At 37.3% G+C, this 18,275-nt stretch overlaps 1 protein-coding gene across 1 annotated transcript in view; it reads left to right on the top strand.

Moving 5' to 3' along the window:
- Positions 1–18,275, top strand: part of TEX11 (testis expressed 11) — a 210,130-nt gene that overhangs the window by 10,879 nt on the left and 180,976 nt on the right. Inside the window, exon 4 of the mRNA XM_086389929.1 lies at positions 12,948–13,069. Coding sequence (XP_086246055.1) covers positions 12,948–13,069 — 122 coding nt within the window. The remainder of the gene's footprint in view (positions 1–12,947; positions 13,070–18,275) is intronic.

The raw sequence follows: 18,275 nt of genomic DNA, 5'->3' as shown, positions 1-18,275 counted from the left end.
TCCCATATAGGTCACTACAGAGTACTGAGTAGCATTTCCTGTGCTATATAGTAGATTCTTTAGTTATCTGTTTTATATAAAGTAGTGTGTATCTGTCAATCCCAGTCTCCCAGTTTATCCCTCCCCCCTTTCCCCCTTGGTAACTAAAATTCTGTTTTCTACATCTGTGACTCTATTGCTGTTTTGTAAATAGGTTCATTTGTACCATTTTTTTTAGATTCGACATATGAGCAATATCATATGATATTTATCTTTTTCTGTCTGACTTCACTCAGTGTGACAATCTCTAGGTCCATCCGTTTTGCTGCAGATGAAATTATTTTGTTCTTTTTTTTTGGATGAGTAATATTCCTCTGTATGTGTGTATGTGTGTGTATATATATAACCACATTCCTCCTTTGATGGACATTTAGGTTGCTTCCATGACCTGGGTATTGTAAATAGTGCTGTAGTGAACATTGGGGCACATGTATCTTTTCAAATTAAGGTTTTCTCCAGATATATGTCCATGAGTGGGATTGTTGGGTCATATGGTAGCTCTATATTTGCCTTTTTAAGGAATCTCTATACTGTTTTCCATAGTGACTGTACCAATTTACATTCCCACCATACCCTGTCCAACATTTAATGTTTGTAGATTTTTTGATGATGGCCATTCTGACTTGTGTGAAATGATACCTCATTGTAGTTTTGATTTGCATTTCTCTAATAATCAGTGATGTTGAGCATCTTTTCATGTGCCTCTTGGCCTCTGTATTTGGAGAAATGTCTATTTAGGTCTTCTGTCCAGTTTTTGACTAGGTTGTTTGTTTCTTTGATATCAAGCTACATGAGCTGTTTGTATATTTTAGAGAGTAATCCTTATTGGTCACTTTGTTTGCAAATATTTTCTCCCATTCAATGTGTTGTCTTTTTATTTTGTTTATGGATTCCTTTTTTTTGGCTGCTCCACAGCATGTGGGATCTTTCCTCCTCTGACTAGGGATCGAACCCACACTCCCTGCATTGAAAGCACAGAGTCTTAACCACTGGACTGCCAGGGAAGTCCTTGCTGCACAAAAGCTTTTAAGTTTAATTAGGTCCCATTTGTTTATTTTTGTTCTTATTTTCATTACTCTAGGAAATGGATCAAAAAAAATCATTCTGTGGTTTATGTTAGAGAGTGTTCTACTTTTCTTTTCTTCTAAGAGGTTTATAGTATCTGGTCTTGCATTTAGGTCTTTAATCTATTTTGAGTTTATTTTTATGTATGGTATTAGAGAGTGTTCTGATTTCATTTTTTTATGTAGCTGTCCAGTTTTCCCAGCAATACTTATTGATGAGGTTCTTTTTTTTCCATTATATCTTCTTGCCTCCCTTGTCATAGATTAGGTGATCGTAGGTGTGTGGGTTTATCTCTGGACTTTCTATCCTTTTCTGTTGATCTATATTTGTTTTTATGCTAGTACCACATTGTTTTTATTACTATAAACTTTGTAGGATAAGTCTGAAGTCAGGAAACCTGATTCCTCCTGCTCTGTTTTTCTTTCTCAGGATTGCTTTGGGTATTCTGGGTCTTTAGTGTTTCCATACAAAATGTAAATTTTTTTGGTTCTAGTTCTGTGAAAAACTGGCATTGGTAATTTGATTGGGATTATATTGAATCTGTAGATTACTTTGGGTAATATAGTCATTTTCACAATACTGATTTTTCCAATCCAAAAAACATGGTAAATCTTTCGATCTTTTTGTGTTATCTTTGATTTCATCAGTATCTTACAGTTTTCTGAGTAGAGGTCTGTTGCCTCCGTAGATAGGTTAATTCCAAAGTATTTTTTCTTTTGATGTGATAATAAATGAAAGTGTTTCCTTAATTTCTCTTTCTGATCTTTTGTTGTTAGTGTACAGGAATGTAAGAGATTTCTGTATATTCATTTTGTATCTTGCAACTTTACCAAATTCATTGATGAGCTCAAGTACTCTTGAGTATGCTTATTCAACCTGCCTGATTTTCTGTTGTTTCCAAAGCCTGGCCACTGTCTTATTCTGTACTTGGCTTTAACTCTAGATTTAGAATTTTGGTTCATCTCTTTGAAGGCCTCTTGAGGCTCTCTGTATATGAACTTCTGTTACCAATTCCTATTCACCTTTCTCCTCAGCTTTATTGAGATAAAATTGACATATAATATTGTGTAAGTTTAAGATGTACAGCCTAATGATTTTTATATATGTATGTATAGCAAAGTGATTACCACAGTAATGTTGTTTAAGGCATCTATCACCTCACATAGTTACAATTTTGGGGAGAAGGATGAGGGAAATGGGTCCAAGTCTCACATCCATACATGACCACTGGAAAAACCATAGCCTTGACTAGACGGACGTTTGTTGGCAAAGTAATGTCTCTGGTTTTTAATGTGTTAACGCTGTGTAAACAGAAGTTAATTAAGTACTTAGATAAAAATAGCCTTTGGTATGGTGGTAACTAAAACAAACCAGATCTCAGCTGAATAAAAGACTCAGTCAAGAGCAGCAGGGCTCAGCTACGGTGGGTAAGAGGATGTAATGAGAGTAAAACTTATACAGAGACTTTGTAAATCTATACAGATACTTAGGGGTAGGATTGGATGAATTGGCAAGTTGAGTTTGGTTTTTGACCTTCCATTTTATAGGCGTGTGAAGGAAATACCAAATTCACTGAAACATTTATACAATGTGCATTTGATTGAGAGGACTGAGTTGTAGCTTTTTGAGATATTCCTCCTACTGCTATAGTTTGTTCAGAGTAAGTATAATTCTACCCTTTAGTCTCTAAAGTTTAGTGCCCTGGATGAGACTAGATGTATTTCCTCACCAGAATCAAGTTGGAAATTCCTTTTTTGATTAGCATGATCTAGTCATCTCTTGCCTTTTTACGCTCCCTGCTGCCCAGCCAGTTGCCCTCTAAAATTTGACGTACCTTTATCTCCTGATGAACCCAGACTTAAGTTTGCTCCAGTCCCTGAGCCAATTCTGTCTGGAGCAAGAAAGAATAACAGTATTATGAAGTAGGGAAGAGGTTGTTTTGGAATGAAGTCATAGTGGCCATCAGATTTGATATTTAACATGCTATGGGTATACTTTGGGCACCTGTTGAGCTTTATCATTTCTAACTGTCATGGTTTTCATGGAGTTAGCCCTGCCCTGTATCCTTTCCTAGTTGCTCTCAAGGATGAAGGTTCTGCTCAGAACTACAATACATTGCTGTGAATAATTCTCTTAAACTATGGTGCATGCAGTTTCATGTGACTTAGGCATTATGATTCACTGATTGGATTCTGTTGTGCCATACCCAGTTCGTCAGTTGGGTCCTCCTGGAACATTGCATAAGAAAAATGATTGTCTCTCTGACCATAAGATAGGCAGTATGATTTGCAGTGTGATTTTGTCCATCACTAACCTGTTTGTCCAATTTTTTTTCCCATGCCCCCTTGACACTGTTTTGGACATTTTGACTGTCCTCATTAAAACCAGCCTCTGTTGGGAGATTTTCTTAGCCCACAACAGAATTATAGTGTAGCACTCTGAATAGTGTTGGCTCATTTATTCTCTCTTTACTATTTTTTAGTTGTCTCAGAGTCCTGGCAAGTCAGTTCTTCCAGGCCTTTCTCAATAGGCCTAATATAGTGGAAAGTATAGGATTTCATATTAGAAAGCCTCAGTTCAAGTCCTAGTTTACTACTTCCTCTTTCTGTCAGTTTTAAGAAGTTACTATGCTTTGTTAAATCTCAGTGCCTGCATCTCATAAAATAAAAATATATTCCAGGACCCTGGTGGTTCAGTGGTTAAAAATCCACTTTGCAGTGCAGGGGATGTGGGTTTGATCCCTGGATAAGGAACTAAGATCCCACATGCCAAGGGACAACTAAGCCTGCATGCTGCAACTAGAGAATCGATATACCACAACTAGAGAGTCTGTGTGCTGCAACTAAGACCCAGCCAAATAAATAAATATTAAAAAAGAAGAAAGTTCTTTAAATAAATAATCTCCCTTACAGAGTACATTGATGATTAAATGAAAATGCATATGAAAAAGCTAAGAGACTATATAAAGCACTAGGCAAATGTTAACTTTATTGTCATTTTTCATCCTTTTCTCACTGAAGAATTTGCAGATAATTATTGTGATTTGGAGTAAAATCTTGCCCCTGGAAAGTCTTTGAACTGCTTTGGCTTTTGAATGACTGCTTGAGTTGATGGAGGTCATGGGGAGAGACTTGGCAGGACTGTTGATAGATTTTTTTTTCCATGTTGTAACAGAATCTCCTGTCCTCAAGGACAGAGAAATTTTCCCTATACTGTACCTAAAATGCTGTCTACCTAATTAGAATTAATTGGTACAGATTAACATGGCTGCCTCAATAGAGTGACTCCCCAGTTTTAACCAGGATGAATCTCATTTAAATTAACTGAAATCATATTGTAAATCATAGTTTATTTCAGTAGCCAGGAAGATAATTTAATCATTTTCTTTCAAAATGTACAATCTTGCTTGATATAACCTTAATACAGGATGTTGTCTTCACATCTCAGGAATAGCCTGTATTTATAGAAGCTTTTTTCTGAACTTCTCCCAGAAGAAAGTCTCTCCTTCATAGTGTAACTCTCAACCATTCAGCTATGTGATCTCTCTTACTTACTCAGCTTTGCTGACTGCATTTTATCCTAAAGAACTCCAGTGCTGTCATTACCTCAGCTGGTGTCAGTCAAGTTGCTCAACTGAATGACACTGAAAATATGTTTTGAAAGGATCAGGTTATTTTGACAAAGAATGAATTATATAAAACATTAAGAGAACATTCACAAGTCAGAATCACAGTCTCATATACTATGTAACTAGGAGTTATAATTGATATTCTAATAAAATATCTGGATTAAAAAAAATGAAGTCAAATTTAAAAGTTTTATATTGGTTTTTTTCTTTTTTAAAACTTAGTTTTAAATTAGTTTATTTATTTTAATTGGAGGATAAGTACTTACAGGTATACATGTGTCCTCCTCCTGAAACTCCTTCCCTCTTCCCTCCCCACTGTATCTCTCTTGGTTGTCCCAGAGCACTGGCTTTGGGTACCCTGCTTCATGCATTGAACTTTCACTGGTCATCTGTTTTAAATATGGTAATGTACATATTACAGTGCTATTCTCTCAAATCATCCCACCCTCGCATTCTCCCACTGAGTCCAAAGTCTGTCCTTTATGTCTGTGTCTCCTTTGCTGCCCTGCATGTTGGATCGTTGGTGCCATCTTTCTAAATTCCATATATATGTGTTAATATACTGTATTTATCTTTCTCTTTCTGACTTACTTCACTCTATATGATAGGCTCCAGGTTCATCCACCTCATTAGAACTGACTCAAATGTGTTTCTTTTTTATAGCTGAGTAATATTCCATTGAGTATATGTACCACAACTTCTTTTTTTATTATTTTATTTTATTTAACTTTACAATATGGTATTGGTTTTGCCATATATCGAAATGAATCTGCCACAGGTATACATGTGTTCCCCATCCTGAACCCTCCTTCCTCCTCCCTCCCTATACCATCCCTCTGGGTCGTCCCAGTGCACCAGCTCCAAGCATCCAGTATCGTGCATCGAACCTGGACTGGCGACTTGTTTCATATATGATATTATACATATTTCAGTGCCATTCTGCCAAATCATCCCACCCTCTCCCTCTCCCACAGAGTCCAAAAGACTGTTCTATACAACTTCTTTATCCATTCATCTGCCGATGGAATCAAGGTTGCTTCCATGTCCTAGCTATTGTAAATAGTGCTGCAATGAATATTGGGGTACATGTGTCTCTTTGAATTCTGGTTTCCTCCATATGCCCAGCAGTGGGATTACTGGGTCATATGGCAAGTTCTAGTACCAGTGTTTTAAGGAATCTCCATACTGTTCTCCATAGTGGCTGTACCAGTTTGCATTCCCACCAACAGTGTAAGAGGGTTCCCTTTTCTCCACACCCTCTCCAGCATTTATTGGTTGTGGACTTTTTGATGATGGTCATTCTGACTGGTGTGAGATGATAATTATTCTGGTTTTGGTTTGCATTTCTCTGAATTGAGTATTGTTGAACATCTTTTCATGTGTTTAATAGCCATCTGTATGTCTTCTTTGGAGAAATGTCTGTTTAGGTCTTTTGCCCACTTTTTGATTGGGGTGTTCTTTTTTCTGATACTGAGCTGCATGAGCTGCTTATATATTCTGGAGAATAATTCTTTGTCATTTGTTTCCTTTGCTATTTTCTCCCATTCTGAGGGCTGTCTTTTCACACTGCTTATAGTTTCCTTCAAGCTTTTAAGTTTAATTAGATCCCATTTGTTTATTTTTGTTTTTATTTCCATTGCTCTGGCAGGTGAGTCATAGAGGATCTTGCTGTGATTTATGTTGGAGAATGTTCTGCCTATGTTTTCCTCTAAGAGGTTTATAGTTTCTGGTCTTACATTTAGGTCTTTAATCCATTTTGAGTTTATTTTTGTGTATGATGTTAGAAAGTGTTCTTTCATTCTTTTACACGTAGTTGCCCAGTTTTCCCAGCACCACTTGTTGAAGAGACTGTCTTTTCTCCATTGTATATTTTTGCCTCCTTTGTCAATGATAAGGTGTGCATAGGTGTGTGGATTTATCTCTGGACTTTCTGTTTTGGTCCATTGATTTATATTTCTGTCTTTGTGCCAATATCATACTTTCTTGATGACTCTGGCTTTGTAGTATAGTCTGAAGTCAGGCAGGTTGATTCCTCCAGTTCCATTCTTTCTTCTCAAGATTGCTTTGGCTATTTGGGGACTTTTGTGTTTCCATACAAATTGTGAAATTATTTGTTCTAGTTCTGTGAAAAATACTGTTGGTAGTTTGATAGGGATTGCATTGAATCTGTGGATTGCTTTGGGTAGTATACTTATTTTCACTATATTGATTTCTTTGAATCCAAGAACATGACATATTTCTCCATCTGTTGTGTCATCTTTCATTTCTTTCATCAGTGTTTTATAGTTTTCTGTATACAGGTCTTTTGTTTCTTTAGGGAAGTTTATTCCTAAATATTTTATTCTTTTCATTGCAGTGGTGGATGGTATTATTTCCTTAATTTTTCTTTCTAATTTTTTTCATTGTTAGCATACAGGAATACTAGGGATTTTTGTGTATTAATATTATATCCTGTGATTTTACCATATTCACTGATTAGCTCCAGTGGCTTGGACCTGGGAAGTGCATGCCACCTTGGGCTGTGGCGACTCCCATGTGGTCCATCCATTGTGAGCACATCCAACCCACACATCTCAGTGGTGTTTGTTATCCCTCCCTTGCCACTGCACAACTGAGCAAGTGAGCCTGAGTAAGTGGCCACTTTTGTCCCCTCATGTCAGCGCAGAAATGAGACACTGAAGAGACTTGCAAGCAGAGGAGGCCAACCTAAGCAAAGAAAAGAAAGGGGAACTGCCCCAGAAGTGGCAGGTGCAACAGATTAAAATCCTGCAGTTAAGCTGAGACTGCATTTGAGGGGCAACTGTTGACTTTGAGAACAAGTACAAGCTGGAACAAGGGATTATCTGACACTGAAATGACCCCACACTGCTTACAACAGCTCCAGAGAAATTCCTAGATATATTTTTCTATATAATTATTATTTTTTAAAAGTTTATTATTTCTTTTTATTTTTTATTCTTATTTTTTCCTGTTTTTTAAACTTTCTTCCCCATCCTCATTTTCCTCATACTATCCTAATATGGTTCTTTATGTTCAATTTACTTTTTTTTTATATTGTACTTTTAAGAGTCCAATTTTTCTATGTTTTTAATTTTTGCTTTTTGATCTTTTGTTATTAATTTTGTACCTTTAAGCGTTTAATTTCTAATACCCATTTTCACTTAGGAATTTGATTACTGGCTTGATTGCCTTCTTCTCTTTTGACTACTCCCCCTTTTCTCCTCCTGATCACCTCTATCTCCTTCCTCCCTCTTCTCTATATAACTCTGTGAATCTCTTTGGGTGTTCCTGGCTGTGGGGAGTTGTTTCACCATTGACCTAAGGGTTTTGTCTTCTGAGTTGTGTGGACAGAGAAGTCTTGATGCTACTGTCAGAGGTTGGGATTGAAACCCAGAAGCAGGAGGCTCAACTCCAGAACTTTGGACTATCATAGAATTCCTGACCCCAAGGAATATTGTTCCCTATGACATACCTACACTGAGACCACACTCCACCCAAGAGGCAGCAAGCTTCAGTGCCAGACACCCCACACTAATGGTTTTTTTCTTTTCGAAAACGTTTTAAGAAATCTTTCTAAATGATACTTGGATTTTTTTAAAACACTTAAAAATTTTTCCTAATTTTTTAAAAATTGTGGTATAATTGACATACAACATCATGTTGGTTTCAAGTGTGCAACATAATGATTCAATATTTATGTATATTACAAAATGATCAGCATAATAAATCTAATTTAACATCCATCACTATACATAGTTAGAAATTTTTCTTGTGTTGATAAATTTTAAGATTTAGTCTTAGCAGTTTTTTACTCTTAGCAATTTAAAAATATATAATAGTTGTCATGCTATACATCACATTCCTATGACCTATGTATTTTATAACTGAAAGTGTATCTTTTGATTTCCTTTACCCATTTGGCCCACTCTGCCTCCTGCTTCTGACAACCACCAATCTATTTCCTGTATCTATGGGCTTTCTCTTTTTAATGTCTCTATGTGTCAGTGAGATCATATAGTATTTGTCTTTCTCCGACTTGTTTCACTTAGCATAACACCTTTAAAGTCCATCCATGTTGCAGATGGCAAGATTTCATTCTTTTATGGCTGAATAATATTCTTTTGTATATATTTACCACATTTTCTTTATTCATTCATCCATTGATGGGCACTTAGGTTCTTTCCACGTCTTCAGTTCAGTCACAGTTGTGTCCGACTCTTTGCGACCCCATGAACTGCAGCACGCCAGGCCTCCCTGTCTATCACCAACTCCCGGAGTCCACCCAAACCCATGTCCATTGTGGCGGTGATGCCATCCAATCATCTCATCCTCTGTCGTCCGCTTCTCCTCCTGCCCTCAATCTTTCCCAGCATCAGGGTCTTTTCAAATGAGTCAGCTCTCTGCATCAGGTGGCCAAAGTATTGGAGTTTCAGCTTCAACATTAGTCCCTCCGGTGAACACCCAGGACTGATCTTCTTTAGGATGGACTGGTTGGATCTCCTTGCAGGCGAAGGGACTCTGAAGAGTCTTCTCCAACAGCACAGTTCAAAAGCATCAATTCTTCAGTGCTCAGCTTTCTTCACAGTCCAAGTCTCACATCCATACATGACTACTGGAAAAAACATAGCTTTGACTAGATGGACCTTTGTTGACAAAGTAATGTCTCTGTTCTTTAATATGCTGTCTAGGTTGGTCATAACTTTCCTTCCAAGGAGTAAGCATCTTTTAATTTCATGGCTGCAATCACCATCTGCAGTGATTTTGGAGCCCAGAAAAATAAAGTCAGCCACTGTTGCCACTGTTTCCCCATCTATTTGCCATGAAGTGATGGGAGCGGATGCCGTGATCTTAGTTTTCTGAATGTTGAGCTTTAAGCCAACTTTTTCACTCTCCTCTTTCACTGTCATCAAGAGGCTCTTTAGTTCTTCTTCACTTTCTGCCATAAGGGTGGTGTCATCTGCATCTCTGAGGTTATTGATATTTCTCCCAGCAATCTTGATTCCAGCTTATGCTTCCTCCAGCCCAGCGTTTCTCATGATGTACTCTGCATATAAGTGAAATAAGCAGGGTGACAATATACAGCCTTGATGTACTCCTCTTCCTATTTGGAACCAGTCTGTTGTTCCATGTCCAGTTCTAACTGTTGCTTCTTGACCTGCATACGGTTTCTCAAAGAGGCAGGTCAAGTGGTCTGGTATTCCCATCTCTTTCAGGATTTTCCACAGTTTATTGTGATCCACACAGTCAAAGGCTTTAGCAGAAATAGGTGTTTTTCTGGAACTCTCTTGCTTTTTCGATGATCCAGCGGATGTTGGCAATTTGATCTCTGGTTCCTCTGCCTTTTCTAAAACCAGCTTGAACATTTGGAATTTCATGGTTCACATATTGCTGAAGCCTGGCTTGGAGAATTTTGAGCATTACTAGCATGTGAGATGAGTGCAATTGTGTGGTAGTTTGAGCATTCTTTGGCATTACCTATCTTTGGGATTGAAATGAAAACTGACCTTTTCCAGTCCTGTGGCCACTGCTGAGTTTTCCAAATTTGCTGACATATTGAGTGCAGCACTTTCACAGCATCATCTTTTAGGATTTGAAATAGCTCAACTGGAATTCCATCACCTCCACTAACTTTGTTCATAGTGATGCGTCCTAAGGCCCACCTGACTTCACATTCCAGGGTGTCTGGCTCTAGGTGAGTGTGAGTGATCAACCCATCGTGATTATCTGGGTTCTGAAGATCTTTTTTGTACAGTTCTTTGGTGTATTCTTGCCACTTCTTAATATCTTCGGCTTCTGTTAGGTCCATACCATTTCTGTCCTTTATTGAGACCATCTTTGCATGAAATGTTCCCTTGGTATCTCTAATTTTCTTTAAGAAATCTCTAGTCTTCCCCATTCTCTTGTTTTCCTCTATTTTTTTACATTGATCACTGTGGAAGGCTTTCTTACCTCTCCTTGCTATTCTTTGGAACTCTGCATTCAGATGCTTATATCTTTCCTTTTCTCCTTTGCTTTTCTCTTCTCTCCTTTTCACAGCTATTTGTAAGACCTCCTCAGACAGCCATTTTGCTTTTTTGCATTTCTTTTTCTTGGGGGATGGTCTTGCTCCCTGTACAATGCCACGAACCTCCATCCATAGTTCATCAGGCACTCTGTGTATCAGATCTAGTCCCTTAAATCTATTTCTCACTTCCACTGTATAATCATAAGGGATTTGATTTAGGTCATACCTGAATAGACTCTTATGCTGGGAGGGATTGGGGGCAGGAGGAGAAGGGGACGACAGAGGATGAGATGGCTGGATGGCATCACCAATTCGATGGACATGAGTTTGGGTGAACTCTGGAAGTTGGTGATGGACAGGGAGGCCTGGCGTACTGCAATTCATGGGGTCGCAAAGAGTTGGACACGACTGAGCGACTGAACTGAACTGAACTGAATGGTCAGTGGTTTCCTCCACTTTCTTCAGTTTAAGTCTGAATTTGGCAATAAGCAGTTCATGATCTGAGCCACAGTCCACTACTGGTCTTGTTTTTGCTGACTGTATAGAGCTTCTCCATCTTTGGCTGCAAAGGATATAATCAGTCTAATTTTGGTGTTGACCATTTGGTGATGTCCATGTGTAGTCTTCTCTTCCACATCTTAGCTATTGTAAATAGTCCTGCAGTGAACATGAGTTTGCACATATCTTTTCAATTAGTTTTTAAATTTTCTTCAGATAAATACCTAGAAGTAGAATCATATGGTAGTTTTGTTTTTAATTTTTTGAGGAACTTTACTGTTTTCCATAGTGGCTGCACCAATTTACATTTCCGCTGACAGTGCTGAGGCATCCCTTTTCTCCAGATTACTGCCAACACTTCTTATTGCTTGTCTTTTTTTATGATGGCCATTCTAACAGGTGTGAAGTGATATCTCATTGTGGTTTTGATTTGCATTTCTTTGATGATAAATGATGTTGAGCTTCTTTTCTTCGTGTACCTAGTGGTCTTCAGTATGTTTCTTAAGTTTGAGTTTTTACCATTAAGTTGTCTGATTTCTTTATATGTTTTGGATATTAAGCCCTTATCAGATATATGATTTGCAAATATTTTCTTCCATTCTAAACTTTTCTAAATCTGTTATCAGTATTTTGAGCAAGGAATAATGGTTACCTAATCTTAGAAGAATAAAAAAATTTAATATTAGCCTATTAACTGCTTTATGGGAGTAAGGAAGCTAGAGGTTTTTATTTTCATATGTATCATTACTTGAGGCCTCTGAAATATATATGATATGTTTTCCCTAAAATCTGATCATGAAGGGTTCTAAAGATTCTATGAGCTTTAAAAAATATTTGAGTATATTTGAAAATAATTTGCTTTGTGAAGTGGCTATGTGAATCTATTTTCTGATATTTAACAAAGAATTTAATTTAGAAGATGTATTATTTATTTTAACAGGTTAAAAATCTGTTTATTGTAGCAGATTAAAAATATTCCAGAAGGTGTTCTTATTAGTATCGTTAAAGCTAGTTAATGCTCAGAAGCAGTGCAAGAAATTAGAGACGTAGGTTATGGAGACCTCTGTTACATGAGTTTGTAAAAACTTCAATTTTGGTAATGTGAAAAGCATCAATTATGGTTATACATCATGTTTTAATTTTAAGGAATTCTATGGCTTAATCAGGTTCAGCCATATGGATTCTGAAGCTCAAGTCTTTTAGAAAATGGTGAAATTATTTGTATAGTATTCAGTAACTGGTTAATGTTGTTGCTAACTGAGCATGTCATTTTTTTTTCTCAGAAAGTAGGGTCAAGACTTCAGAGTATGTCTGCCTAATGTTTGAATGTATTAATAAGTATCTCAGTTTTACAGGGCATATATCTTAAGTCTCCCTTCAGAATTTCTACATTTTGTAGTTTTGAAGACATTGTTAATTTCTATTTTATAGTTTTAAAATGACCTATTAATAACAATACTATTTGTGAAGTCAATGCATTTTACTTTGAGAATGAGTAATGATAATTAAGTTATAAACAAGTGAGTCCTAGGAAATAGAAAATGTATTTGAAAATTGTACTCTTCCTTTAGCTAAAATAAACTTTATCTCCAGTTCAGTTTTACCCTAAGGATCATTGAAGTTTCTTCATGCTGTAGGAACAGATTTCAGAATGATTTGCTAGTTTCAGCCAATGTTGATAGTTCATGTCACTTTTATCATTTGTTATTTCAGAAACTATTGAAAACCTAATTGCGACAGACATTTCACCTACCACACCTGCGGCAATTGATAGACTCTTCATGGATATAGGAGATATCAACAGAGAGTCTATGGCTGAAATACAGGATTCTCAGGTTGGTATAAAAATAATTTCATTTCGATATTTGGCAAAACTAATACAATATTGTAAAGTTTAAAAATAAGATAAAATTAAAAAAAATAATTTTATGATAAGTTTTTATGATTCACTGTTTTAATTAATGTATAAATAAAAAAACAATCTTCATGATTAACATGAAATCTAAATACATAGAAATCAAGCCTAATGGCACATTTAGGGAAGATAGTGTTTTAGAAACCAATGGAAAAATATGTCTCAAATTACTATGTACTATTTAACCTCTCTAGGCTTCACTCTTCTCATATGTTAAAAGGAGAATAATAAAACCCACCTCCCAATGTTGTTATGAATAGTGAACAAAATAACATATTTTAGGTCCTGGGTTGTTGTTGTTCAGTTGCTAAGTCGTGTCTGACTTTATGACTCACGGACTGTACCACACGAGGCTCCCCTGTCCTTCACTATCTCCTGGAGTTTGCTCAGATTCATGTCCTCTGAGTTAGTGATGCTGTCTAACCGTCTCATTCTCTCCTGCCCCCTTCTCCTTTAGCTTTTAGTCTTTCAGGGCCTTTTCTAATGAGTTGGCTCTTTGAATCAGGTGGCCAAAGTACTAGAGCTTCGGCTTCAGCATCATTCCATTCAGGGTTGGTTTCCTTTAGGATTGACTGGTTTGATCTCCTTGCAGGCAAAGGGACTCTCAAGAGTCTTCTCCAGCACCACAGTTTGAAAGCATCAGTTCTTCAGTGCTCAGCGTTCTTTATGGTCCAGCTATCACATCTGTATATGATTACTGGAAAAACCATAGCTTTGACTATACAGACCTTTGTTGGCAAAGTGATGTCTCTGCTTTTAATATGCTGTCGAGATTTGTTATATAGCTTTTATTCCAAGGAGCAAGCATCTTCTAATTTCATGGCTGTGCTCACCATCCGCAGTGATTTTGGAGCCCCTTCTATGTGCCATGAAGTGATGGGATCAGATGCCATGATCTTAGTTTTTTTAATTAAGCCAGCTTTTTCACTTTCCTCTTTCACCCTAATCAAGAGGCTCTTAAGTTCTTCCCTTTCTGCCATTGGGGTGGTGTCATCTGCTTATCTGAGATTTTTGATATTTCTCCTGGCAATCTTAATTCCATCTTGTGATTAATTCAGCCCTGCATTTTGCATAATGTACTCTGCATGTAATTAACAGGGTGACAATATACAGCCTTGTCATACTCCTTTCTCAGTTTTGAACCAATCAGTTGTTCCATGTCCAGTTGTAATTGTTACTTCTTACCTGCATACAAGTTTCTCATGAGACAGATAAGATGATCTGGTATTCCTGTCTCTTTAATAATTTTCCATAGTTGTGATTAACACAGTCAAAGGCTTTAGCGTAGTCAATGAAGCAGAAGATGTTTTTCTGGAATTCCCTTGCTTTCTGTATGATCCAACGGTTGTTGGCAATTTGATCTCTGGTTCCTCTGCTTTTTCTAAACCCATCTTATACATAGTAGTTAGTCACTTAATAGCAATTCTCTTTTCCTTCCTTTTGCAGTAGAATAAGAAACTACCTAGTAGTGGGGAACTCAGTTGAATATAAGCCTTCGGAGGTAGTGCTTTTTTTGAGGGGAGGGTATTTTTTTTCTAGTGTTTAATTGGAAGTCTGTCACTTAATTTTGAAATTGCCTTGAGGTTCTGAAACGTTTTGATAATGTTTACCTTGGGCAGATCCTTCCATTTAGGTGACTGTACAAATGGAAAGGTGAGAAGAAAGTTTATTGTAAATATCTTTCATATGAAGGGCACAGCAACCCACTCCAGTATTCTTGCCTGGAGAATCCCATGGGCAGAGGAACCTGGTGGGCTACAGTCCATGGGGTCACAAAGAGTCGGACACGACTGAGTGACTAATACCCACACACACACACATATGTAGCTTTATATATGATTCATATGCCATATAATTTACCCAAGTGTACAAGTCAATGATTTTTAGTATTTCACAGAGTTGTATACTCATCACCAAAGTGAACTTCAGAACATTTTCATCACCCCGGAGAGAAACATGCTCTATTTCCTTCTTTCTTCTCCAGCTCTAGACAGCTTCTAATCTACTTTCTGTCCCTATGGATTTGCCTATTCTGGACATATTATATAAATGGAATTATACAGTATGTGGTCTTTTGGGACTGACTGCTTTCACTTGAAAGTGAAAGTCCAAGTCGCTCAGTTGTGTCCAACTCTTTGCGACCCCCAGGCCAGAATACTGGAGTGGGTAACCTCTACTTTCTCCAGGGGATCTTCCCTTAGCATAATGTTTTCAAAGTTCTTTCATGTTGTAGCATGTATCTGTAACTCATTACCTTTTATGGCTGAATAGCATTTCATTCTTTGGGTACGTCACATTTTGTATATCCATTCATCTGTTGATGAACATTTGGGCTGTTTATACCTTTTGGCTGCTATAAATAATGTTGCTATGGCACTATTAACAATATCTAGGACATGGAAGCAACCTAGATGTCCACTGACAGATGAATGGATAAGGAAGTTGTGGTACATATTCACAAAGGAATATTGTTGTTGTTCAGTCACTAGGTCATTTCTAACTCTTTGCAACTCCATGGACTGTAGCACACCACCACTCTCTGTTCCTCACTATCTCCTAGAGTTTGCCCAAGTTCATGTCCATTGAATTGGTGATGCTATCCAACTGTCTCATCCTCTGCCACCCTCTTTTGCTTTCAGTCTTTCCCAGCATCAGGGTCCATCAGTAATGGAATATTATTCAGCTATAAAAAGGAATGCATTTGAGTCAGTGCTAATGAGGTAGATCAACCTAGAGCGTATTATACAGAGTGAAGTAAGTCAGAAAGAGAAAGACAAATATCATATATTAATGCGTATATATGGAGTCTAGAAAGATAGTATTGATGATCCTATTTGCAGGGCAGCAAAGGAGATACACTTTGCTGTCTGTGTCTACAGAATAGACTTCTGGACACAGTGAGGGAAGGACAGGGTGGAATGATTTGAGAGAATAGCCTTGAAGCATATACGCTGCTGCTGCTCCTGCTGCTAAGTCGCTTCAGTCGTGTCCGACTCTGTGCGACCCCAGAGATGGCAGCCCACCAGGCTGTCCCGTCCCTGGGATTCTCCAGGCAAGAACACTGGAGTGGGTTGCCATTTCCTTCTCCAATGCATGAAAGTGAAAAGTGAAAGTGAAGTCGCTCAGTCGTGTCCAACTCCCAGCGACCCCATGGACTGCAGCCCACCAGGCTCCTCCATCCATGGGATTTTCCAGGCAAGAGTACTGGAGTGGGTTGCCATTGCCTTCTCCAACATATATGCTAGTATATGTAAAATAGATAGCCAGTGGGAGTTGGATGTATTACACAGAGAACCCAAAGCTGGTGCTCTGTGATACCTTAGAGGGGTGGGATGGGGAGGGAGGTGGGAGGAGGGTTCTAGAGGGAGGGGACATATATATACCTATGGCCAGTTCATGTTGATGTATGGCAAAAACCATCACAATATTGTTAAGTAATATTCTCTAATTAAAAAAGTATTAATCCAAGTGAAAAAAAGCTCTTGATATTTTAATAAGGATTATATTAAATCTATATATAAATCTGAGGAGAATGAATGTCTTAAAAATAATGCTGCTATGAGCATTCATGTACAGGTTTTACATATTTTAAAACATTTATCTTTTAATTGAAGGATAATTGCTTTACAGAAATTTTGTTGGTTTCTGTCATTTCTTCCAGGTATATACCTAAGAGTGAATTTGCTGGTCATATAGTAACTCTTTTGTTTTTGAGGAACTGCTGGATTGTTTTCCAAAGTGACTGTACCATTTTACATTCCCAACAGCAGTGTATGAGTGACCCAATTTTTCCATATCAGGAGCAAAATTTATTGTTATCTGTCTTTTTGATTATAGCCATCCTAGTGAATGTAAAGTAGTATCTCACTGTGCTTGTTTTATTTTTAATTGTGGTAAAGTATACATAACATAAAATTTACCATCTTAACTATTTTAAAATGTAAAATTCAGTAGTATCAAGTACATTCACATCATTGTGCAACCAACTCCTGAACTCTTTTCATCTTGAAAAACTGAAATTCTATACCTGTTAAACAACTACTTCATTTTCCTTTTCCCCAGACTCTGTCAACCACCATTCTGCTTTCTATCTCCATAAGTTTGACTACTCTTGGTACCTCATATAAGTGGAATCATAACAGTATTTATTGTTTTGTGACTCTAGGGCGTGTGGACTTTAGTAGTTGTGGCATGCAGGCTTAGTTGTCCTGAGAAATGTAGAATCTTCCTGGACCAAGAATTGAACCTATGTCCCCTGTGTTGGCAGGTGGAGTCTTAACCACTGGGCCACCAGGGAGGTCCATGATCACTGTCTTAAATGACTGAATAACATTCCATCTAGTAGATTTATTGTAATTTATCTATATATTTCTTTATTACTGAGTGCTTATATTGTTCTTAATTTTTCACTATTGTAAATAATGATATGAGGAACACTATTAAGTGCAGAGATTATCCCCTCCATATTTTAGATTATTTCAGTAAAACAATTAACTGTGTCAAAAGATAAGAACATTTTTGGCTCTTTTTACATATTGTTAAATTGCTTTCTAAAATATCAAAAAAGGCAACTTCTTTAAGTTGCTTTATTCTGGATGTTAATATTTCCCTCTAAATACCATTTGTTTTTCTGGGAAATTTTGAGTCAAATATTAACTCCATGTGCTTTTGATGAAACATATCAAATAATACTTCATGCGAAAGTCATCATTAGGTCAGTTGTGGGATGGGGATACTATGTGAGAGAGATGGAGGTAAGCATGACAATTAGCTGCAGAATAGTTAGTGAAATGATGGCCATGCCAAATAAATAATCTGTTTAAAGCAGAGCTCGTCAGGGAAATTTGAAACCATAGGGGGAAAAAGTGGCACTGGAGAAAATAAACGAATAAACTAAAATACAATTGTGTACCATTATTGTACACAAACTGAGTTTAAATTTTTTTTCCAGTTATTATTCCTTTTAGTCATTTGCTATCAATATGTTTATGATAAGAATGGTAGGTATATAACTTGTATTGTCGTCGCTATAGCACACTGGGAGATTTAGGCCAGAGCTATGGTATATTGGTCTCAGGCAGTAGTACCACCCAGGATCAACTATTGCCTCTAGAGATCTCTTGCCA

This window comes from Bos grunniens, chromosome X (assembly GCF_055505025.1).
Source record: "Bos grunniens cultivar Pamir isolate PY7600 chromosome X, Bosgru_T2T1.0, whole genome shotgun sequence".
Taxonomy (NCBI): Eukaryota; Metazoa; Chordata; class Mammalia; order Artiodactyla; family Bovidae; genus Bos; species Bos grunniens.
Note: the sequence above shows the minus strand (reverse complement) of the source record. Positions and strands in the feature narration are given on the sequence as shown.